We start from the raw sequence: 26,132 nt of genomic DNA on the forward strand, positions 1-26,132 counted from the left end.
AGGTTGCAGTGAGTCAAGATGGTGCCATTGCACTCCAGCCTGAGCGACAAGAGCAAAACTCCATCTTAAAAAAAAAAAAAAAAAAAAAGAAAGAAATGATGTAGCCTGAAGCAATAGCAATATTCACGTTTCCAAGTGATGGACCACTCCAAAGTGGATGAGTTTTAGTAGCCTTATCAAATAAAAAAATTGTGGCTGGGCACGGTGGCTCATGCCTGTAATCCCAGCACTTTGGGAGGTCAAGGCTGGCGGATTACGACGTCAGGAGATCAAGACCATCCTGGCCAACATGGTGAAACCCCGTCTCTACTAAAAATACAAAAAGTAGCCAGGCGGGGTGGCGAGCACCTGTAGTACCAGCTACTCAGGAGGCTGAGGCAGGAGAATCGCTTGAACCCAGGAGGAGGAGGTTGCAGTGAGCCGAGACCACGCCATTGCACTCCAGCCTGGCAACAGAGCGAGACTCCATTTCAAAAGAAAGAAAGAAATGTATTACTATTCATATTTCTTCAAACAAAGGTTACAGTGGTGGAGCCGGAAATAGAAAGGAATATCTCCCTCTGACTCTTCACCTGGTCCCTTCCCACTAGACTTTTCAGCATTCGGTGGCTAAAAGTGGGATCCACTTGAAAAGTGTCCGGGGTCCCAGGGCGAATCACGCGCGCAGGTGGCGGCTGAGCAGAGCCGGGAGAGGGCGGCGGGTGGCTGTAGGCATCTGGTCATCCGGCCCGGCCCGAGCCAACACACAAGATGCTTGCGGGAGTCAGGGAAGCCGCAGGCTCTGGGCCGCTTGGAGGTGCAGTGACGGAGGCTCCAGCTACCGCCGCGGCCACTTTGTATTTTCTAACTCACCTAATACATAGATTGATTTTCTTTTATTGTTTTATAAGCAACAGGAATTATTTGGATAGGGAGATTACCTCAGAGTAGTAAATTTATGAGTAACTTCTATATTTTCTTTGTTTCAGGTTTCATTTCTGTGTGTTTTCAAAATTTTCTACAGTCAACATGTTATTTTAATCCTTAATAAAAAGAAAACCTCATTTAAATCCAGGAAAAAGCTGGTTATGGTGGCTCATGCCTATAATCCCAGCACTTTGGGAGGCTGAGGCTGGAGGATTGCTTGAAGCCAGGAGTTCAGGACCAGCCTGAGCAACATAGCAAGACCCTGTCTCTACAAAAAAATGTTTAAAAAATCAGCCAGGCATGGTGGCATGTGCCTGTAGTACCAACTACTTAGGAGGCTGAGGTGGGAGGATCACTTGAGCCTGCAATTTTGAGGATGCAGTGAGCTATGATCTGATCACCACTGCACTCCAGCCTGGGCAACAGAGCAAGACCCTGTCTCCAAACAAACAAAAAAAGCAAGAACAATCTTTAGGGACTACACCTTTTCTGCAAACTTCAATTTAAATAAATACACACAAATAGCTACTCTTTTAATAAAAACTAATTATCAACCTTATTACATCATTTCCCTGCAGTGTTCAAGAGGTTTGTTTCTCGCTGCTCCTGCTTCAATTTCCCTCTCAAAACCTTCATTTACAGAATTTAAAATACCAGTTACTCAGCATTATACACAAAACCTATCATGATCAACTCCCACTCTCTATTTCCTGGCCTTCCCCCACATTTTAGCCAGATGGAACAAGTTAAAATTCCTCTTGTGCCACATTTCAGTCCCGTGTGCCTCTCAAAAGTGCTATTCCTTCTGCCTGGAACATCTTTCCCATCCCCTGACAACCTGATAAATTCCTGATATTTTTTCCTTAGAATCCTGTTCAAGTTTCTACCTTTAAACAGGCACAGACATATACTGCTGGTAGGTATATTAACTGATATAACCTTTAAGGAAAACAATTTGGCCTTATCTATCAAAATGACAAATGAATGTATCCTTCAACCCAGCACTTCCACTCCTAGGAATTTAATCTACTGATAACACTCACACACTTCTGTGAAATTATATATAAGATTATTCATGGCCGTACTATAGTAGCAAAATATTGAAAACAACCTACACACCCACAGAGTGGGAGGGAGTTGCTTACACGTATTATAGAAATTCATCCAGGGAAATACTATCCAGCTTTCAAATGAACAAGGACACCCTTCGTGAACTGACATAGAAAAATCAACACATACTGCTAAGTGAGAAAAGCAAAGTACAGAACATAAAAGGGACACCAAAAGCTCTGTAAAAAGAGGAGGAGAACACATATAAATTTGTTTGCATGTATAAAAATATTTCTAGAAGAATACTTCTTAAAAAATTACTATAACTGCTGGGAAAACAGGAATAGGTAGGTAATTTCATTGGATATCATTGCATATTTGTTGAAATTTTAAAATTTTGTACATGTATTATTTATAAAGTAATATTGTAAGAGTTTAAAAATCAAAATACCTCTACTCTAAAAAGTGTCTCATCTTTATGAAAGTATCTCTAATTCTCTCCACCATTCCTTTATTCAATAATTAGAACCTTACTGCCTGCAGACACCATGTGCCAGGTACTATGGTAGGGAGACAGAGAAGAAATAAAATCTACAAGGAAAATGAACTTCAGTGTACAACTCAGAAAAGCAGATAGAATATCCCATTTCAGTGAGTGCACAGGGTGCAAGGTGCGACAGGAGCATATAGAAGAAACAGCACCTACACATTTCTAACAGTGCTCACATCACTGACTGATATATAGCTATTTACATGGCTGTCTCCCAAACTGTTATGTCTTCGACGATCTCTCAAAGCTAACACAGTGCTATGCATATAGGAGGTATTCATGTTAAACGAACCACTAAATAAAGGTGTAACAGAAATAATCACTGCATTGTTGTTGTTGTTTTTTAAACAGTTAAGAGCTAATGAGGGCTGGGAGTGGTGGCTCAAACCTGTAATCCCAGCACTTTGGGAAGCCAAAGGAGGAGGATCACTTGAGCCCAGTAGTTCGAAACCAGCCAGAGCAATATAGTGAAGCTCCCTCTCTACAAAAAACAAAAAAAAAAACAGAAAGAAAAGAAAAAAAATAGCTGGGCATGTGGGCATGGTGGTATAGTCCTAGCTACTTGGAAGGTTGAGGAGGGAGAATCGCTTGGGCTCAAGCACTTGAGGCCGCAGGGAGCCATGATTTCACCACTGTACTCCAGCCTGGGCAACAGAGTAAGAGACACTATCTCAAAAAAAAAAAAAAAAAAAAAGAAAGGCTGGTCACAGTGGTTCATGCCTGTAATCCCACCACTATGGGAGGCTGAGGTGAGAGGACTGCTTGAAGCCAGAAGTTCAAGACCAGACTGGGCAACAATGTGACACCCCAATCTCTACAAAAAACCAAAAAATTTAGCCAGGTGTGGTGGCACACACCTGTAACCCCAACTACTTGGGAGGCTGAGGCAGGAGGATCGTTTGAGCCTGGGAGTTCAAGGCTGCAGTGAGCCATTATCGCACCACTGAACTCCAGCCTGGGTAACAGAGAGAGACCTTGTCTCAAATAAATAAATAAATAAAATAAAAATTTTAAAAAAGAAAACAAAAAGCTAATTAAGTACTCAGCTAGACTCTAACCTGATTCCACAATCATAAGAACTTAGTAGATGGGTCTAAGCATAAAAAGATTTAAAAATAAATTTCTATTTCTTATATATACACAGATATGAACGTATTTAATTGTCATAAACATACTGAAGAGTATGATTATACCTATGTGGGATTTCATCTTTCCCCAATATATTCATTAAATATGTAGAAAGTGTGTATAATTGCACCAGGCACAATGCTGGGCTGGAAATACAATGATAATAGAAATAACGATGGCTCAGGCCGGGCGCGGTGGCTCACGCCTATAATCCCAGCACTTTGGGAGGCCGAGGCGGGTGGATCACGAGGTCAAGAGATCGAAACTATCCTGGTCAACATGGTGAAACCCGTCTCTACTAAAAATACAAAAAACATTAGCTGGGCATGGTGGTGCGTGCCTGTAATCCCAGCTACTCAGGAGGTTGAGGCAGGAGAATTGCCTGAACCCAGGAGGCGGAGGTTGCGGTGAGCCGAGATCGCGCCATTGCACTCCAGCCTGGGTAACAAGAGCGAAACTCCGTCTCAAAAAAAAAAAAAAAAGAAATAACGATGGCTCACGCCAGTAATCCCAGCACTTTGGGAGGCCAAGGTGGGTGGATCACTTAAGGTCAAGAGTTTGAGACCAGCCTGGCCAACATGGGGAAACCTCATCTCTACTAAAAAAAAAAAAAAATACAAAAAAGGACGTGGTGGTGTGCACCTGTAATCCCAGCTACTTGGGAGGCTGAGGCATGAGAATAACTTGAGCCCAGCAGGCGGAGGTTGAAGTGAGTGGAGATCGTGCCACTGTACACCAGTCTGGGCAACAGTAAGATTCTGTTTCCAGAAAAAAAAAAAAAAAAAAACCCAGACATAAGGAAGTTATAGGTTAATGAGAGATTCATTAAATAATCACACAAGTAATTTTCTAGACCATTAAGAGGAAGAGAAATTGGGAGGCTGAGTGGGTGGATCACGAGGTCAGGAGTTCGAGACCAGCCTGGCCAACATAGTGAAACCCCATCTCTACTAAAAATATATATATAAAAAAAATTTAGCTGGGTGTGGTGGCAGGCACCTGTAGTCCCAGTGACTTGGGAGGCTGAGGCAGAAGAATTGCTGGAACCTGGGAGGCGGAGGTTGCAGTGAGTCAAGATTGTGCTACTGCACTCCAGCCTGAGCGACAGAGCAAGACTCTGTCTCAAAAAAAAAAAAAAAAAAAGAGAAAGAGAGAAACTGGAAGCCACAGTCAAGATTTCTCCCAGTTCACTGTAAGGAAATAAAAGACTTCTAAAAATCTTTGTGTCTCAGACAATAACAGATAAAGGTTATATTACGTGGATGGGGAGGGAATTCATTGAATTGAACTTAGATAGATGAAAACCCTTTATTTTCCTGAGCCTCTAACTGAAATATATCAGTTCCTTCCATTAAAAATGTAGCCAATAATCTACTGTGTTGTGATTCTGTCACTGACAGATATCACAGATATTTTCATTCACATTTTATGTATTATATATCTCTCAAAATTATTTTGCAATTATAGTAGCCTCACTACCATTTCTTGCTATTAAATGTGTTTAATAAAGAAGTACATATTACTATATCATAAATCTGATTTCTATCTATTTTAGTAAATTTTTTTTTTGAGATGAAGTCTCACTCTGTCCCCCAGGCTGGAGTACAGTGGCGTGATCTTGGCTCACTGCAACCTCTCCCTTCCAGTTCAAGTGATTCTCCTTCAGCCTTCCAAGTAGCTGGAATTACAGGCACGTACTACCACACCCAGCTAATTTTTTAATTTTTTTAGTATAGACAGGGTTTCTCTATGTTGGTCAGACTGGTCTCGAACTCCTGACCTCAAGTGATCCAGCCTCCTTGTCCTCCCAAAGTGCTGGAATTACAGGCATGAGCCACTGCACCTGGCCTATTTTAGTAATCACATTTCCATACAATGGGTTTCATTTGTAATCTTATCTATTTTATTTTATGCATTTTTTTTTTTTTTTGAGATGGAGCCTTGCTCTGTCACCCAGGCTGGAGTACAGTGGCACAATCTTGGCTCACTGCAACCTCTGCCTCCTGGGTTCAAGCAATTCTCCTACCTCAGCCTCCTGAGTAGCTGGGATTATAGGTGCTTGTCACCACACCAAACTAATTTTTTGTATTTTTAGTACAGACAGGGTTTCACCATGTTAGCCAGGATGGTCTTGATCTCCTGACCTAGCGATCTTCCCACCTTTGCCTCCCAAAGTGCTGGGACTACAGGATTAAGCCACCACGCCCAGCTATTTATTTTATGCATTTAAAAACATTTTTTCTGATAAGTAGTCCAGGGACTTAACCAGACTGCCAAAGGAATCCATGACCCCTCCCACCAACAAATTTTTGCAAATCCCTGGGCTATAAATATGGATCAGGTTGAGATAACAATGTTGGCACACCCTAGAAACACTGGCAAGAGATTTCTGTTTCTAATTACCTTTGGAAGGGATAGTGAAAAAAGAGTGCCAATTCACTTTGAAGTTCCAAGTAAAATGAATAATGGTAAAGACTGTTTGGTAAGTTTGAATTTTCAATCTTATTTTATTGTACTTTTCAATGAGTATATGTCATTTTTTTGATGGTGAATCTGTGGATGTACAATTTTTATGAATATTACATAAGTCTGCTATTGAGAAACAAGTGCTTATACATTTTACACAGCTAACCTAACCATGGAGATCACAGGAAGGGTCAATTATATAAGTGGTAGATTATTGTTCAGCAAATATTCACTTCTCCCTCCCACAACCCTTTCTGTGGAGTACACTTTCCTTCTCCTCTATGTTGGAAGTGGCTTTTGATTTGTTTGGTCAATGGAACATGGACAAAAAGCAAAGTGTGAGGAAGGGTGTGGTGGCTCACGCCTATAATCCCAGGACTTTGGGAGGCCAAGGGTGGGGGGATCACTTGAGGTCAGGAGTTCGAAACCAGCTTGGCCAATATGGTGAAACCCTGTCTCTACTAAAAATACAAAAATTAGCTGGGTGTGGTGGCACATGCCTGAAATTCCAGCTAATTGGGAAGCAGAGATTACAGTAAGCCAGATTGTGCCACTGCACTCCAGCCGAGTAAGACCCTGTCCCTCCCCCCAAAAAAAAAGAAAAAAAAAAGAAAGAAAAAGAAAGAAAGAATTAAACGTTGGCAACGCTGCCATAAAAAAGTAAAGAAAAAAGTTATGAAAATCTCTATAATATTTGCCATTAGATTGCTTCACACATTTATTAATTTAGTGTCCCTCTTAAGGAAGCTGAAACTAGAAGGCATATGGATTTCAGAATTCCTATGCAAACAAAGGGCATTAAAGGCCTTAAGGCAAAATTGATAATGGAAGTTTTAAGTAAAAACAAATGTTTAAGTTAATATGTAGCAATTTTTATCTTTCTTCTTCAGAGCCAACTTTTTTCTATTAGCCAACCACCTCCAGTCCTGATTGTGTCAGATATTTCTGCCTGCTAGAAATCCTACAGTGTGCATTACAATTATAGGGCTATACTGTTTTATTTTGTTTGCTGTAAATCCTGTTTGTAAATAAGCTTGAAGTCCTTGCAGTAAGTTTAGTACTATAATTTGATATCATGTTGAGCTTGCCCACTGTGGTGAATTTTGATGTAATATTGGTTTCTCTAATAATTTAATCATCATTTGAAATTTCTGTTAACCAGGCTGGGTGTCATAGCTCATGCCTGTAATCCCAGCACACTAGGAGGCCAAGGTAGGAGAATTAATTGAGCTCAAGAGTTCCAGATCAGCCTGGGCAACATAGTGAAACCCCATCTCTACAAAAAATAAGAAATTACCCAGGCATGGGATATATGCCTATACACCTAGCTACTTGGAAGGCTAAGGAGGGAGGATCACCTGATCCCAGAAGGTTGAGGCAGCAATGAGCAACAGACTTTGTCTCATCCATTCATTCCGAAATAAAGAATCACTTTGGAATAATAACTAACGTATATATGCCACTTTTTTTGTTTTTTGAAACAGAGTTTCACTCTTGTTGCCCAGGCTGGAGAACAATGGCACAATCTCAGCTCACAGCAACCTCCACCTCCCAGGTTCGAGCAATTCTGTCTCAGCCTTGTGAGTAGCTGGGATTGCAGCCATGCGCCACCACACCCAGCTAGTTTTTTGCATTTTTAGTAGAGATGGGGTTTCTCCATGTTGGTCAGGCCAGTCTCGAACTCTTGACCTTGTGATCTGCCTGCCTCAGCCTCCCAAAGTGCTGGTATTACAGGCGTGAGCCACCATGCCTGGCCCATATGCCACTTTCTATATGCTAGGTATCCAGTACTTTACATATAATGACTGAATTAATTTTCTTGAGTGCTTTACATATATTACTGATTTAATTTAAATTTAAACTTAATTTTAATTTAATCTTATAGGTACTACTAACATGATTCCTGTAAGAGCTAAAGAAAGAGGAAAGAAACACGAAACACAGCTCGGCAGTTAAAGACAGGTTTACTTTCAGTAAGACATGAGAGGGGCTTCTGGCCGATTTCGGTTAGGAGTGCTTTCTCTTACAGACTCCAATTTTACAGATGAGAAAAATGAACTTCGAGATTAAGTAATGTGCCCAAAGTCACAGAGCTAATTGTGGTGAGGTAGGACTGGACCCAGGCAGTTTGGTTTGAGTGCTATGTTCAGGGGCTCTGCGCTAAACTATCACAAAAGTCACCTAACACTATTTGGGGTCAGATTCTCACCAAAGAAATATGAAGTGCGATTCAGGGGTAGTGAATTAACTCTCTTCATATAGCAGAACTATAAATGTGGATGCTCTGTAGCAGCAATATTCTGCCATAGAAATAAAGAAGCCAAGAACTTGGAGACAGAAATAAAGTAGCTGTCAAGAGAGAAGTTAATTAGACGGCAGGAGATAGGGAGAATGGTTGCCTGCATCAGTCCAGCACCAGCTCTGTTGCCTAGACAAACTGCCCTTGTATTTAAAGAAACACACCTTGTTGTCCTCGTGATAAAATCCCTTTTTTGTTTAAGATAGCACAAGATTTTATTACTTGCAACTATAAGAACCTTAACTCATCAGAACTGATCAATGAAATGATCGGCTATATGCTTGGACTGAACTGAAACTTATAAAGTACTGCCAAAATATGCACATGCTATGTAACAATGAGAACAAAAAATATTCAGATAACATTTTTTAAAAATATGAATCTTGTTATGTTTATTCTAATCAATGTTTGAAATGTATATCTAGTAAAGATTTAGAAATAACAGTATTGATTTTATTGTTTTCCCCATCTCTGACATACAGAATTGCTCTGAATTTTGTTTTTTAATTTGGCATGCTTGAAGAAATCTCTGTGCCAATCCGATAAGGAGGAAGTAATTACAGAATGCTTACCCTCATCTCCCATTTATAGAACAGAGAAACTGTAGCTACAAGAAAAAGCTCCCTTCCTTTGCTGGCACAGTGCTGCTATTTTGGTGTCTGTCAGTTAAGAATATCTACCCAGTGCCAATATAGTATAGCCATGTGTTAGTCTGGTTAAACGGCTTTTGTAAAAGGACAGTGTTTTAACCACTGGACAATCAATTCTCCTACTGTGACACTGTGACCTTGTATTTCTGGATGTGGAACATGGTAAAGCCAGAATGGGTCACTTTTCCTCCATTCTATTCTTGATAACCTAACTTTCCCATTCCCAAACACTGCTGACACCATAACAATCTCCATTTTTGTATGGCTGGAAGCTTAATTTTCAACTTAATCATTTACTCTTCTCATATACATCAGTTGCTGCTTCTTCCTAAGCAATATTAACGTAATACCCTTTGAAAGAACTAATCAACATGTGTAGACTAATCTCTTTACACTGCCACTGTCAAGTGTCTAAGTCCAGACACTTGTCATCTCTTTTCACTTGCCTTGCTCTGATGTCCTCTACAATTTTTTTTTCCTTGGTCAGTGTGGGCCCTGCCAGTCCATTACTGCAAGACTCCTGCTGCAGTAATTGATCTCATCTACTCAGCAGAAGATCTGGCCTATATATACTCCCTTCTATTGGTTCTACATTGCCTTCCCACTGTCCTGAGCTCAAACCTAAGATCTTTGGCACCATCTTCAGGGCAGAAGTCTTCAAGTTTCCTGTAGGACTGATATCCTGATAGTGATTCCCTAATCAAGCAAATTAATTCTCCAGGGTAACCGTCCCCCCTTCTCCTGCGTCTCCAGGGTGCCTTATCTATTCATCCCACTTCTTCCTTTAGACCTTCTCTAAATAGTCTGAATAGCCCTTCCTTCCCTTATTAGAAAAGGAGACAATTAGTTACAGTTTTCACCATGCTAAATATTTACAAGTGCTCTCAATTAACCTCAGAGTAATCCAATAAGGTAGTACTATTACGTCTCTCAGCTTTCAGATGAGAAAACTAAGGCTTAGAGACGTTAAGCAGCTCACTGGTAAGTGGCAAATCTAAAATGAACTGAGCACAGGGTAACTTTGAAACTCCCAATAGTTATCAACCTTTGAGTCTTTGTATAAGTTGTTCCCTTTGGCTCAGAAAGGTTCTATCCCCTTTTTCTGGCTGGCAAGCCCTGGTCAGCCTTCAAAGCCACAGTTAAGCACTGTAACCCATCGACCCCTTTTAAAGGCTTCTTTCACACTGTTAAATAAGTGGTAAGTATTCTCCACTTGGTTCTACCCTGTGATAACAAATAGCACCCTTGTAAGTATTTATTTTGCTTTTCTTGCTTACTGGACTGTGAGGTCACCTTAGCAGGGCACGTGGCTCACACCTGTAATCCTAGCACTTTGGGAGACCGAGGCAGGTGGATCACCTGAGGTCAGGAGTTTGAACCAGTTTGGCCAACATGGTGAAACCCTGCCTCTACTAAAAATACAAAAATTAGCCGGGCATGTTGGTGAATGCCTGAAGTCCTAGCTACGCGGGAGGCTGAGGTAAGAGAACTGTTTGAACCTGGGAGGCAGAGGTTGCAGTGAGCTGAAATCGAGCCACTGCACTCCAGTCTGGGCAACAGAGCGAAGCTCCATCTCAAAAAAAAAAAAAGAAGAAGAGATATTCAGGCTGGACATGGTAGCTGATGACTGTAATGCCAGCACTTTGGGAGGCCGAGGCGGGCAATTCACTTGAGGTCAGGAGTTTGCGACCAGCTTGGCTAACATGGCGAAACCCCATCTCTACTAAAAATACAAAAATTAGCCATGCGTGGTGGCAGGCCACTGTAATCCCAGTTACTTGGGAGGCTGAGGCAGGAGAATTGCTTGAACCTGGGAGGTGGAGGTTGCACTGACCTGAAATTGCACCACTGCACTCTACGTTCTGCTAGCAGTGACTAGGCTTTTGTTTAGTTTACCATAGTAAACAATATTGGTCTACATAATTTCTTATTTTGCTTGTCTGTGTATGAAATGGAAGACCTGAGAAGTTATACTTGGCTTCCTTATCGTTTTTTCTTATCTGTAATTTATGTAAAGGGAGCTGTGATTTTCTTGCATCATCATTCATTTTAAAGGAATAGGATATAATATTTTCCAAAGTGTGGATAGAGAGATTTCTGAGTGGGTCATAAACCATTAAAGCCTTTAAACAACTGAATAGAACAGAAAATACATACATAACATGTGGCAACATAACATGTGGCAACAGTAAGTATTGTTTAGTCAAATTTTCTTTTTTTTTTCTTTAAAGATGGGGTTTCACCATGATGGCCAGGCTGGTCTTGAACTCCTGACCTCAGGTGATCCACCCACTTCGGCCTCCCAAAGTGCTAGGATTACAGGCATGAGCCACTGCCCCAGGCCTTAGTCAAATTGTCTTTTGGTTTTTGTGTAACAGTTTGAAATGTATATTTTATTATACAGTCCCATTAGAAACATAAGAAAGATACAGGGTTACTTATGAATAAGAAAAAAATGCAGTAGCCACACCTGAGAACCATTGTATTTAATGGGATTTTTACCATTCAATGAATCAAAACACCTACCATTTTGAAACAAATTCCAATTACAGAAAGATATTTAATTAAGCCTGTACTAAGGAAGCTTCTAAATACCCTTAATTATAGTCAACCCAAATCTAAGGAGGATTTTATAAATTAGTAAGAGTAATTTGTTTCACAGTGCAGTTATCAGATTGAGAAGCAATTTATTTCATACTATGGAAAATCTGAGTATTTCTTTCATTTGATTTAAAATATTCATCTCAAAGCAAAAAATTCAATATGGAATTAAAAGCAAATGAGGCCAGGTATGGTGGCTCACACCTGTAATCCCAGCACTTTGGGAGGCCAAGGCAGGCAGATCACTTGAGGTCAGGAGTTCAAGACCAGCCTGGCCAACACGGTGAAACCCTGTCTCAACTGAAAATACAAAAATTGGCCAGGCATGGTGGCTAGTACCTGTAATCCCAGCTACTGGGGAGACTGAAGGAGGAGAATTACTTGGACGCAGGAGGTGGAGGTTGCAGTCAGCCCAGATTGTGCCACTGCACTCTAGCCTAGGTGACAGAGCGAGACTCCATCTTAAAAAAAATAAAAAAGAAGCTGGGTGTGGTGGCTAACGCCTATAATCCCAGCGCTTTAGAAGGCTGAGGCGGCTAGATCACAGGTCAGGAGTTTGAGACCAGCCTGGCCAATATGGTGAAACCCTGTCTCTACTAAAAATACAAAAATTAGCTGGGCATAGTGGCGTGTGCCTGTTGTCCTAGGTGCTTGGGAGGCTGAGGCAGGACAATCACTTGAACCTGGGAGGCAGAGGTTGCAGTGAACCTAGATTGCGCCACTGCACTCCAGCCTGGGTGAAAGAGTGAGACTCTGTCTCAAAAAATGGAAAAAAAAAAAAAAAAAAAAAGATATATATTTTTATCTTGCATAATTTTAGTATAACTTTTCCAGATGAACCAAAACCAAATATTACCTCCAAAAGATTATTTAAAATTTCAAACCTGATAAAGATAACTATATATCTTCAGAAAGCTTTATAATTAACATCCCAACGTCTGCATTATTTAAAAGTTTGGGGCCAGGCACGGTGGCTGACACCTTTAATCCCAGCACTCGGGAGGCCAAGGCGAGTGGATCACCTGAGGTCAGGAGTTTGAGACCAGCCTGGCCAACATGGTGAAACCCTGTCTCTACTGAAAATTCAAAAAAATTAGCCGGACTTGGTGCCTGCTGTGCATATGTAATCCCAGCTACATCACAAACAATGGAATGAAAGATTATCTCATAACACTTAAACTTAACAAGTTGTTTGTGATGAGTCCGATTAAATATAATAAACAAGAAGTTACTATAACTGTAGTTAAAAAGTTGGTTTCAAAGGTATAGATCGTTGATATCTTAAACTCAATAGCCATTATAATGATGACGTCTAAGAGAAGAAACAATAAACACTTGCAAGAACTTCATTTTTTGATGATGCCGGGACATGCACAGGCACTAAGATCCTTAGAGAATGGTAAAATTTTTTTTTACAAATATTAAATCCAAACTAAAATTGTACTGTTGTTTTCCTAATAGTTCTTCTTAGTGATAATTTAAGACCCTGAAAGTTACCTGATTTTTAGGTAGCTCAATTCTCAGTTGATGTTAAGACTCACTGGTAGAAATGTTCCACTTCTAAGAGCACGAATTATATTCTATGTATATATAAGCTGCCCCTACCTAATAATTATATACATACATACAAGGCAGAAACTTAAGACAAAGTGATATTTGGCACTATAAAATTCCTCTCAACCTCATTATATATGAAAGCATCAGCCTAACATTTGAAGTGTGCTACTGTTATACAAGTGTTTAATTATGTAAATAAATATTTGAAAGCCTATAGATATAACATAAAGCCAACAGCAAGTTATGCCTCAGTTGCTACGGGAGTATAGATATCATATTAGAAAAGAAAAAAACAGTCCCAGAGTAGTGTGCAAGGCACCACCTACCATAGACCTGGGCTTGCTGATGGCCACCAGACTAGTGAGGAAGTCTTCATCATGCAGCTGGCTGAAAACATGGGCGTCATAGGCTACCATAATGGAGATTTCTTCCATCATCTTGCCAGCTGGCCTTTCCACAGCAGCAGCTGCTGTCCCTGCTTCAGACCAGACTATCCAGGGAAAAATCCTACGGCAGCTCAGTGCCAGTGTACACACCCACCTGAGTTGGAGGGGGTGGAGTGTCAAAAATCCAGAAAGAAAAAAAGAGAAAGAAAAAAAAAGCGACTGCTATCACAGGCTTGGCTAGCAATTCACCCCCAGTAGGAAACTAAAGGAGGTTTCTTATCTTTGCAGGAAGTATACACTATAAACACCTTCTGCATACTTAACAGAGAAGCTGGAAAATTCAATTTTTGGAAACTTTTAAACTTCAAAAAAGAAATAGTTTCCTAACTAGAAATATCTTACAACAATTTTTTAAAAAAATGATCTGTGTTATGTTCTTGGTAATTAAAAATTTTCATAATAGCTCATCTTCTTACTGCAGTATTATTACATGAAGATTCTTCTTGGAGAAGTAAATTTTCTTAGCATTCTTACTGCTTACTTTTTCGAAATCTTAGAAAATAAACAGATGAAAACCATTTTAATTTCTCAGGATTTAAAGAATTCTTGGTGCAGTTACAAATGATATCCTGAAGTACAAAAAAAAAAAAAGATTATTTTTCCCCTCTGAGTATTTCTGTTAAAGAAAAAAATGACAACACATGACAATGAAACAGTGACAGCAATATCAATTAATAATCATACTCCTTTTTCCTACTAAAAAAAAAAAATAAGTATTTTAAGCATAATTTAGTTTTGTGTTGTTATTCAGAAAGCAATACAAGGGTCTCATTTATAAACCGGTTGTTTTGCTCCCATAGATAAAAGTTTTCTTCATCTTTTCTCTTTAAGGTTTGAGGTTTAATTATTCAAATCAGTAGATAGCCATTAACTGTTGGTATCTTAGCCACCAGCAATGTTTTTTAAATTACAGCTGGAGACTCTAAATGAACTGCCATATTTCCAGATGAAAAGTTTGAAAGCTGCCCATAATCATTATTACAAAGTTGCCTGATCAGGAAATATAATGTATACTAATTTCACGGAAAATGATTAAACAAATAAAAATGAGGGGAAGACAGATAAGGTTTCTCTGAAGTTGTTTTTCAATATTCCTAATTAAGTTAACACCTTCCTTGCTTTTTCCAGATCATGACACTGCAATACTATTAGAAATATTATTTGTTAGAACTAGAAATCAATTTGCCAATGTTTGTCTAAAATCAAAAGAAATAAGCTACCGGTTGAAATGGTTAGTCTTCATTACCAATAGCAGAATTATGTTGTCCAAATTTGTTTGCTTTTCAAAAAACAAAGCTCAGAATGAGATCTATAGTGTCTATTTTCCCATGTTTTCCAAAAGTATTCTTTCATCTACAGTAACATGATTACTTATATAACACCTTGTCCCATTTAAATGTAATTAGTAGTTTTGCAACTGCGAAAGCACTGTAGCTTATCCTAAGAACGAGCACAAGGAAGGAGGGAAAAGTACCTTATTGCTAGGAAACAAGCAAATCTAATAAGCTTATTTAAACAAACAAAAAAAAGCAATATTTTAAATAAATCCGCAAGATTAAAACAGCTTCAAACTGTGTTTGACCCTTGTTGGAGCCAGTAAAGGATTTTTACTTCATTTTTGTTCTACAATGCTGCTTTGTGGTTAAGCATTATTTTCATTAACATTTTCCTTCCTGCACATTCATCCTGACGCTGACTAACCAGGTAAAAATTAGATGATAATCAGGAGACAAAGCATTATAAGGTGTCCAGACAGTTCATACCTTTTAAATTCCTTATCTTTTTAGAAGTACTTTAAAAGATTCTGTGAACGTCTTCATGCATTAACTAGCACCAGAAGATTTCAGATTATCTAGCAGCACCATTTTCTAGCTGTGAAAGCAATTCCTCTTTCTTTCATATTTTTCTTTGCTACACAGTGACTCAGTGCTTCCACACACGGATATCTGAATAAGGTGCACTGACAAAGACACCTGTTGTGGAAGGTAAAGAAAGTACTTCCCACAATGCCTTACTCCCTGCTGGCAACCACCCAGGGGCAAACAGGAATTATAATAGCACTAGGGCAGCCGCCTGCGCGCTCTGGGAGGGTGCATTCAGTGTAACCATAGGTAATCTTCTTGGTTACAAAGAACCCTTATAACCCAAAAGAAAAGGACCAGGAAAACAGTTTTAAATAGCACCTAGAGGTGCTGTATATTAAATTCATAAAACATTTATGGCATCAGGCTATAAGAGTACAAAAACATTTTTTAAAAAATAATCAAAGGCTGTAAAAATAGTTTAAGTTTATATACACAGAAACCAATAACTTCAAATAATTCAGTCCTTTTAGAATTCTACACAGATTCTTAGATAAATGTTTTTAAAAGTATCTGTAATTTATAACCTTCAACAGATTATTCTAATTAGCCACAATGACTAGAATTATTAGTAACGTCATTTCTAAACCCAAGTGGTCCTCTATTGTAGCTATCTACAGTGCACAGATTTTCTTGAGCAAGGACTCCCTTGCAATCTTTACCTTTTGTTACCTTTAAAATGTTGCCTAAAATTTACTTTACTTTCCAATGTATGGGAGGGAAAAATTCAAGGGTTTTTCCCCCTTATGTAGTAAAGTGTACTATACCTGTCGTTCTCATGAAAAACGTGCTCTTTGAAAACTGATGATTAGCGAAACTGTCACTCTACTGCCATTTTCTCCAGCCTCAGAAATAACAGCTACACCAATACCCTCCCAAACTTTGGAAGCTATTGTACACAGTCATGTCTACACACTCTTGTTTTACCATCCCCCCCAAACGTTTGATTCCCGGTGTTGTTGACACCTGAGTTTCTGCAGTTATCGCCTTCACACCATGCAACTGCATTGGAAAAAAAAAAAAAAAAAAAAAAAGGCAGAGGGGTGGAGAATTACCTGAGACTAAGGGCTGTCGTGTGGCCAGTACCACTTGCTGCTAAAACTTACCAGGAGAAGACTGAGTATCAAACAGGCAGCAGAAACCAAAGGCACTCCCGGTAACCAAATAGATGGTCCCCAGTTCAAGTAGGAACTAGCTGGCTGGCTGTCCCCAGGCAAGTCATTTAACTTCACTGGGTTTCAGTTTCCTCATGGTCATGTAAATTGAGAGGGAGAGAATAGATCCCCCGGTTTCCACACGTGTGCAGAAAGTAAAAAGCAATGTGTCCTATTCCTATTTCCCTCTATCAAATAGGTTTATTGGAATTTGAAGATGAGAATAACTTTTTAAATCTCTATCAGAATAAAAAACAAAGGATTACATTAATCCCAGACATTAAGAAAGCTCTCTGAGGGTTGTTATAATGTACTCAACAAATACTGATCATTTAGTTCCCTAGTTTGAATTTTTAAACATCACTGTTTTGCCTAAAAAAAGAACATTCAATGATAGTAATTGCAGTTTTCATTAGTTACATTACTTTTCATAGTCTTTCTATTCAAAGACCAAACTAGCTACAAAATAATTTTCAAAACCCTTTCTGGATCTTATTAAGAAAATGTTTATGAATAAAATGTCTCTAATGATTTTTAAATGCTGTTGAGATTTTACACTGAAAGAGTATCCCAGACTAGTAGCTAATTTTGTCCCAACAGTCACCCTTCTAGAACTGTTCTTTTTAACAAAAGCATACCTGGGTCATACTGAGTCAAATAAACCATCTATTCCCAAGTGTCAAATTTAGAAACAGCCAAAACAAAAATCAAGAAGAGCTTGAATAAGATGTGGCTATTTTTCTATTGCTGTGTTCTCCCCAAGGCAGCAAAACAAAGTAGTTTCATTATGAGAGCAGTATTTTGTTATTCAACAGTCAAAGCAGCAAGTATGGTAAAAAAGTGATCTCACCTCATAAAAATTATCTCACCTCAGAAGTGTAGCTGTCAAGAGTCAAGACCCTTTTCCTAAATCTCATATTCTACCTGTTGAATATTCTCATCACGTCAGCCATAAAATCAGGATGAGATGGAAAGAATGACAAAACAACCATAAGAGAAATACGGTTTGGAGGGCACAAAGGTCTTCTGCAACCCCACGGAGATGGGTGGAGCCCTGAAGAAACTCAGCTCCTCCTACATGACTGGCCCTCCTCTAATTTTTCAAGAACATTCTTCCAGATGCTCCTAAATAACTCAATGTAAACATTCACAAAGTATACATGACCCAATGTTGAGGATCTCCAAAATGACAAAACGTTCAGTGTTCACACAGAGATAAAGAACTGTAAGAAAGGCTGGGCATGGTAGCTCATACCCATAATCCCAGAATTTTGACAGGCCATGACAGGAGGATTGCCTGAGCCCAGTGGTATAAAACCAGCCTGGGCAACAAAGTGAGACTACATCCCCCCTCAAAAGACTTAAAAATCAGCCAGGCGTGGTAGCAAGTTCCTGTAGTCCCAGCTATTTGCGGGGAGCCCAGGAGGTTCAGGCTACAGTGAACTGCAATTGTGCCACTACACGCCAGCCCGGGTGAGAGAGTAAGATGCTGTCTCTTAAAAAAATAAAAAGAAAAAAAGAAAGAACTATAGAAAATCAATATTCTAAGCAGGTTTTCTATCTACTCTAAGCAGTGTCCATTACAAAACCCAGGTGCTCTAAGTGAGGTAACAAGAGAGAAAATATGAATGAGAAACCACAGAAATATCACTAGAAGAATGCTTTTCAGAATATTTTGTATTTCAGAATAGTCTAGTAACATCTACTGAGTTTTTACAATGGGGAAAGAACAAGTAAAAGATAAATAAACTTACTCTCTTTAAAATTATGCAAAGGTAAATAAAGAACACCATTATTCTTGTGTTGAATACCGGCCATTCAGCTCACTATCTTTCCTATCTCTCCTAGCAGTTGCTAGGAAAATTCAAAACCTCACAAAACAGATTCTTCAAAAAAAGAAAAATACCAGCATTAAACTCCAAAAAGAAAAACCAGTGGGACATATACACTTGCTTAACAGGTATACTTGTTATCTTGCTGCCTCATTTGTAACTCAGCACAAAGAATGAGGGTGAGGTAGATTCCAGACTATGAAAGAATAGATGCAACTCTTTTAACAATTCAGTTTTTTACCTCATTTGGAACTAAAATCCACAGCCAACACATTCACATTAAATTTTACCTAGCCAAAAGTAAATGTTTCAACTTGTATTTGCTATCACCCAAAATGAAGATAGTTTCCTATACACCTGAAAACATGAGTAATGCTTCATTTTGTCTCATTTTGAGTAGACTGCACAACTGAATTCTAACTACGAATGACAATACATTCATTTCTAAAGCATTCAAATAATTATTTTAAATATTTTTCTAACAACCAAACGAAACAATTTCAGATGATATTCATTTTTTCATAAGATTGGAAGGTAGATTTATGGAACAGCAATAAGGTTTCATGCAAGTGCCCATTTCCCTCAAGTTTTTCTCCCAGCCTGGATAACTCCCTTTCCAGTGGGACCTCCCATGCCTGCATTATGTTATATACTGGCAGCTTGCAGCAGGGCACTTGGCTAAAATCCTGCAGTTAAAACCTGGTAAATTTGATGGCATGTAAATTAAATCTTAATTTACATTAAAAAAAGCAATTTAGGCCAGGCGCAACGGCTCATGCCCATAATCCCAGCACTTTGGGAGGCCGACGAGGCATCACAATGTCAGGAGCTCGGGACCACCCTGGCCGACACGGTGAAACCCCATCTCTACTAAAAATTAAAAAATTAGTTGGGCATGGTGGCTCACGCCTGTAATCCAAGCAACTTGGGAGGCCGAGGCGGGCGGATCCCTGAGGTCAGGAGTTCAAGACCAGCCTGGTCAATGTGAAGAAACCTCATCTCTACTAAAAATATAAAATTAGCTGGGTGTGGTGGCGCACTCACTTGGGAGGCTGAGGCAGGAGAATTGCTTGAACCCAGGAGGCAGAGGTTGTGGTGAGCCAAGACCACACCACTGCATTCCAGGCCCGGCAACAAGAATGAAACTCTGTCTCAATCAATCAATCAATTGGGCATGTTAGCTCACGCCTGTAATCTCAGCTACTCTGGAGCCTGCGGCAGGAGAATCACTTGAACCTGGGAGGTGGAGGTTGCAGTGAGCCAAGATCATGCCACTGTACTCCAGCCTGGGCAACAAAGTAAGACTCTGTCTCAAAAAAATAAAATAAAAGCCGGGTGCAGTGGCTCATGCCTGTAATCCCAGCACTTTGGGAGGCCGAGGCAGGCAGATCACGAGGTCAAGAGATAGAGACCATTCTGGCCAACGTGGTGAAACCCCATCTCTACTAAAATACAAAAAAATTACCTGGGTGTGGTGGTACTTTCCTTTAGTCCCAGCTATTCAGGAGGCTGAGGCAGGGGAATTGCTTGAATCCAGGTGGCGGAGGATGACGTGAGCCAAGACTGTGCCACTGTACTACAGGCTGGGCTACAGAGCAAGACTCCGTCTCAAAAAAAAAAAAAATGCAATTCAACATTTACTAAATGCTTATAATGTATATTAGGGGAATTACAGATTTTGTAATACAGTAATACAAATAATCTATTTTTTTTTCTTTTCTTTCTTTCTTTTTTTTTTTTTTTGTTTTTTTTTTTTTTTTTGAGACAGAGTCTTACTCTGTCACCCAGGCTGGGCTGGAGTGCAGTAGTATGATCTGGCTCACTGCAACCTCCACCTCCCAGGTTCAAACAATTCTTCTGCCTCAGCCTCCTGAGTAGCTGGGATTACAAGCACGCGACACCATGCCCAGCTAATTTTTTTATTTTTAGTAGAGATGGGTTTTCGCTGTGTTGGCCAGGCTGGTCTTGAACTCCTGACCTCAAGTGATCCACCTGCCTTGGCCTCCCAAAGTGCTGGGATTACAGGCATGAGCCACTGTGCCTGGCCTTTTTTTTCTTTTTTTGAAATGGAGATTTGCTCTTATTGACCAGACTGGAGGGCAATGACGTGATCTCAGCTCACTGCAACCTCCGCCTCCTGGATCAAGCGATTCTCTTGCCTTAGCCTCCCAAGTAGCTGGGATTACAGGCATGCGCCACCACGCCTGGCTAATTTTGTATTTTTTAGTAGAGACAAGGTTTCTCCAGGTTGGTCAGGCTGGTGTCAAACTCCCAACCTCAGGTGATTCACCCGCCTTGGCCTCCCAAAATGCTGGAATTACAAGTGTGAGCCATGGTGCCCAGTACAAATAATGTATTTATAACAATGAATATTTACTAAAAAAAACTTATAATAGTGACAGCTAATATTCACTATGTCCTAGACACAGAATCTCATTTATCTTCACTATACGTCAATAAACTAGATACCATAATTATTCCTTTTCTGTAGATAACATATGAAGAAGTTTTGTGATTTGACTCAATACCTACATCTAGCAATAGAGCTGCTAGGATTCAAAACATAGGTGTGTCTGTTTCTAGCGTGTATGCTAAAGGATAAGAGAAGTAGGCAAACATATACCAGAATCAGCCATGTGCCAAACACTGCTGCATCTCAAACACTGATGTCTCATTCACACACATACATAGGTTACAGACTATAAGACAAGCTATGTCTATCATGTAATACAATAATTAGTGATATAGGAGTGTAACAGAATGAAGTCCCTCTGCAGATAAGGAAGGCTTCATGGAAAAGATGGACTGAATTTAGACAGGCAAAGTAAAATAAGTTTTTACAGGGAAAAATGAATTTAGAATGACCAGAGTGGTAAAATGATACTGGACACAGTAGAAGTTTCAAAGGCAGATTTAAATTAGCCTATGGTAGGTTTCAAATATCAGGTCAACAAATTAGGACAAAGCCAGTCATTGACGACTACTAAATTTCTGCCTTTCTAGCTTCCATTTACGCCATCAGAGAAATGAAGTATAATGATTAACACATGGGCTCTAGAATTTAGAATAACCTGGTTGGATACTTGGCTCTACCACTTACTGGCTATGTGTCTTAGTCTGCTTGCGCTGCCAGTGCAACAAAATACCATAAACTAGACAACTTATAAACAACACAGAAATTTATTTATCACATTTCTGGAAGGTGGAAGATTAAGGTGCTGGAAGATCTGGTCTGGTGGGAGCCCGCTGTCTAGTCACAGGCAGTGGTCTTCTCTCTGTGTCCTCACAAGGTGGATTGAGGAAGGGGTCTCCCTGGAGTCTTTTTTATAAGGGCACTAATCCCATTCAAGAGAGCTGAACCCTCATGACCTAATCACCATTCAAAGGCCCCATCTCTTAATATCATCACATTTGGGTATTTCAACATGTGAATTTTGGGGGGACACAAACATTCAGTCTATAGCAGTGACCACAAGCAAATTATATAAGTTGTTTTACTCCTTGGTTTTCTCATCTGTATTAGTCCATTTTCACATTGCTATAAAGAAAAACCCTGAGACCAGGTAATTTATAAAGGAAAGAGTTTTAATTGGCTCATAGTCCCACATGGCTGGGGAGGCCTTAGGAAACTTATAATCACGGTGGAAAGGGAAGGGAAAGCAAGGATCTTCTTCACATGGCAGCAGGATAGAGAAGTGAAAGCACGGGAAATGCCAGACACTTATGAAACCATCAGATCTCGTGAGAACTCACTCATAATTACGAGAACAGCATGGGAGAACCACCCCCATGATCCAATCACTTCCCTCCCTGGACATGAGGGGATTACAATTTGACATGGGATTTGAGCAGGGACACAGAGCCAAACCATATCATCATCCACAAAATGAGAAAACAGTAACAATGAAGTACCTGACTTTGGAAAGCATCTGATTGATGTTGGTTGTTATTATCAATATTAATAAAAAATAATGTACAGAGGGGCAAGATTATTTGATGAAAACTAAAGAGAAGATGGAATTGTAACCTTTAGAAACAGGAGGGAGTGAGGTTATTAAGATACAAGAACACAACCAATGCCTCCATTTTTTTTTTATATTTCCTTGTCAAGAAGAGACAAATAAAGGTGTCACACAATTTTACTCCTCTACCAATTTTCTCTAAACAACTAAATCTTTCTGGATGCTGCTTTATTTGAGGTTAATTTGGTAATTTACATGAGTCCTTCTGTCAGAAATGATTGAGACAGGTTAGTGGCCGTGAAACTTGATAGGGAGGTCTGGATGGGGTGCAAGGGTTGGGGCACAATCTCCTATAGTTTGCTGCCCTCTCCAGTTTCCTGACTACAATGCAAACAGAAATTAATCAATTACCTCTTATTAAATTGAGCAACTGGCCAGGCGCAGTGGCTCACGCCTGTAATCTCAGCACTTTGGGAGGCCGAGGTGGTTGGATCACGAGGTCAAGAGATCAAGACCATCCTGGCCAACATGGTGAAACCCCATTTCTACTAAAAATACAAAAATTAGCCAGGCGTGGTGGCACACGCCTGTGTTCCCAGCTACTCGGGAGGTTGAGGCGAAAAAATCGCTTGAACCCAGGAGGCAGAGGTTGCAGTGAGCCGAGACTGTGCCACTGCACTCCAGCCTGGCGACAGAGCAAGACTCCATCTCAAAAAATAAAAAATAAAAAAAATAAAAAATTGAGCAACTGTAAGAAGAACAGGGGGAAAAAAAAGAGCATTTGTCATGTGATGATAGAATCTATTTTAACCTGATCAACAAAACACCGCTATTATGGGCTATCATAACTGTTTTATAATAAGGTTTTCCACAGTTCATTTTTATCTTAGAGTCAAAAGAAATATCCTATGCAATGGTTTAGAGTAGCAGCTTACTCAGAAACTTAGAACTGACCAACAAACCTGTACTTCACTTCAAAGATGTCAACTAAATTTCCATCAGAGGTAAATGGGGAAGAGGGAGAGAAATAACACACATTTAAAAGCTACGAGGGAGGAGCCATAATTTCATTCTCTCTTTTGGTTCTTATACAATACTTTGTAGTAGGTTTTATTATCCCAATTTTATAGAAGAGATACTTGCCTTAAGAGTTTAAGCAATTTAGCCTGGGCATGGTGGCTCATGCCTATAATCCCAGCACTTTGGGAGGCTGAGGCAGGCGAATTGCCTGAGGTCAGGAGTTTGAGACCAGCCTGGCCAACGTGGTAAAACCCCATCTCTACTAAAAATACAAAAAAAAATTAGACTGGCGTGGTGATGGGTGCCTGTAATCCCATCTACTCGGGAGGCTGAGGCAGGAGAATCACTTGCACCCAGGTGGCAGAGCCACCTGGGCAATGGAGCCAGACGAGCCACTGCCTTCCAGCCTAGGTGACAAAACCAGACTGGGTCAAAAAAAAAAAAAAAGCTTAAGCAATTTAAAGTCACACTAGTTTGGCTAGGCGCAGTGGCTCATGCCTATAATCACAGCACTTTGGGAGACCAAAAAGGGAGGATTACCTGAAATCAGGAGTTTGAGACCAGCCTGGCCAACATGGAAAAACCCCATCTCTATTACTAAAAATACAAAAATTAGCCAGGCATGGTGGCATGCACCTGTAATCCCAGCTACTTGGGAAGCTAAGGCAGGAGAATCACTTGAACCCAGGAGGTGGAGGTTGCAGTGAGCCGAGATCATACCACTGCACTCTGGCCTGGGTGACAGAGCGAGGCTCTGTCTCTAAATAAATAAAGTCAAACTACTACTAAATGACAGTTCTGATTAAACCCAAATATGTGATTACAAAGGCTCAGGTTGTTTTTCTTCCCACCTACAAGAGGTTTATCATAAATGAAAGCAAGAGAAAAGAAAGGAGATTCAATTCACTTATGAATAGCCCGCTTGGAAATCCTGAAATAGAAGTTGTAAAATTTCCAATGGTAGACTGTATATTTCTCTTCTCTTAGTATTTTGCTCTTAATATTGCATCAGTATATAATGAAAATACAGGCTGAAAATTTACATTGCATCCAATAGTATCTATCTATCTTTTTTTTTTATTTTTTATTTTTGAGACAGAGTCTTGCTCTGTCACCCAGGCTAGAGTGCAGTGGCGTGATCTAGGCTCACTTGCAACTTCCACCTCCTGGATTCAAGCGATTCTCCTGACTCAGTTTCCCCCGTAGCTGGGATTACAGGCATGTGCAACAATGCCCGGCTAATTTTTATATTTTTAGTAGAGATGTGGTTTCAACCATGTTGGCTAGGCTGGTCTCGAACTCCTGACTGCATGATCTGCCCACCTTGGCCTTTCAAAGTGCTGGGATTACAGGCATGAGCCACTGTGCTTGGCTATCTATTATTTTTGAGATAGTATTTCTCTCTGTCGCCCAGGCTGGAGTACAGTGACGCATTTACAGCTCACTGCGGCCTCAACCTCCTGGGCTCAAGTGATCCTCCCAACTCAGCCTCCAGAGTAACTGGGACTACAAGTGCCATCATTGCTAGCTAATTTTTACATTAATTTTTTTTTTTTTTTTTTTGAGACAGGGTCTCACTATTGTCCAGGGTGGAGTGCAGTGGCATGATCATAGCTCACTGCAACCTCGAACTTCCAGTCTCAGTCTCCTAAGTAGCTAGGACTATAGGCATGTACCACCAAGCCTGGCTGATTTTTTGTATTTTTAGTAGAGATGGGGGTTTTACCATGTTTCCCAGGCTGGTCTTGAACTTCTGAACTCAAGCCATTTACCCACCTCGGCTTCCCAAAGTGCTAGGATAACAGGTGTGAGCCACCATGCCTGGACTGCAGTAGTATTTATCATATAAGGCATTTGCAAATATGAAGAGAAAGAAGACTGAAGGTAATTTATCAATTTCTCCTGAAGTTACTGATGAGTGCAATACACATATTAACAGACTGCTATAGTAGAAAATATCACGTGAATTGCGGCAGCATTTTGTCAGCGATGGCTTCCATGAAGTTAAAAATTGGCTGCAGCAGTAAATTGCTGAATGGTCTAAAAATAAAATAATAAAACGATTTTCATAATTTTAAAACAGCTGTCATAGTGGTGTCAGTGGCAACACCTAGAACATTCGAATTTCATTCGATGACAGTTTATTTTTAATGTTAAATCTAAAATATGTCTTTATGTTTTTATAAATAGATATAGAGGGAAAGATGAGAGAAGGAGAAAAAAGAAATGTTATGGTTGAAGTTAAACTCTTTGAATGTTGGCATGCCAGCGTATCTCTCGCTCTCTAGAGCGCGCTCTCTCTCTCTCCCCCTTCCTCCCTCCCTCTCCCCTCCTGTCCTTCACTCTCTCTCAAATATGCATATCTCTTAAAAATTATTTTTGTCCTAAACTGTTTGGCACATATTGTCTTTGTATCAGGTAGCTTACTAATTATGAATCTTTAAGTTTAACTCTAGTTAGCCTACATTGTTCTCGTTGTACAGTGACAGACAATGCAAATGAGATATGAACACGATTAGGATATGAACATGATGCGTCCAGTCTTACCAATCATAGTTTATAAATAAGCTCTATATTAGCCAATTGTAGATGAAACATTCTATCATTTTTAGTTATTATAGCTACTAATATTCCAATATTGCCTTTTTT

At 39.8% G+C, this 26,132-nt stretch overlaps 1 protein-coding gene across 10 annotated transcripts in view; it reads right to left on the reverse strand.

Annotated features, from left to right (window-relative positions):
• RABGAP1L (RAB GTPase activating protein 1 like) overlaps window positions 1-26,132 on the reverse strand; it is a 718,780-nt gene that overhangs the window by 98,180 nt on the left and 594,468 nt on the right. The window contains exons 1-2 of one of the 10 annotated variants that reach the window (XM_032291667.1): window positions 16,622-17,972; window positions 13,534-13,747 (exon numbers count right to left, since the gene is read on the reverse strand). The exons of 6 other annotated variants lie outside the window; for them this stretch is intronic. In XM_032291667.1, coding sequence (XP_032147558.1) covers window positions 13,534-13,644 — 111 coding nt within the window. In that variant the 5' untranslated portion in view covers window positions 13,645-13,747; window positions 16,622-17,972. Of the gene's footprint in view, window positions 1-13,533; window positions 13,748-15,416; window positions 17,980-26,132 lie in introns of those variants that run through there. 3 more of the 10 variants (XM_032291666.1, XM_032291672.1, XM_032291671.1) reach the window with 3 other exon arrangements.

The sequence above is a fragment of the Sapajus apella genome, unplaced genomic scaffold (assembly GCF_009761245.1).
Source record: "Sapajus apella isolate SASKATOON/1434 unplaced genomic scaffold, GSC_monkey_1.0 scaffold25, whole genome shotgun sequence".
In the NCBI taxonomy this organism is placed as follows: Eukaryota; Metazoa; Chordata; class Mammalia; order Primates; family Cebidae; genus Sapajus; species Sapajus apella.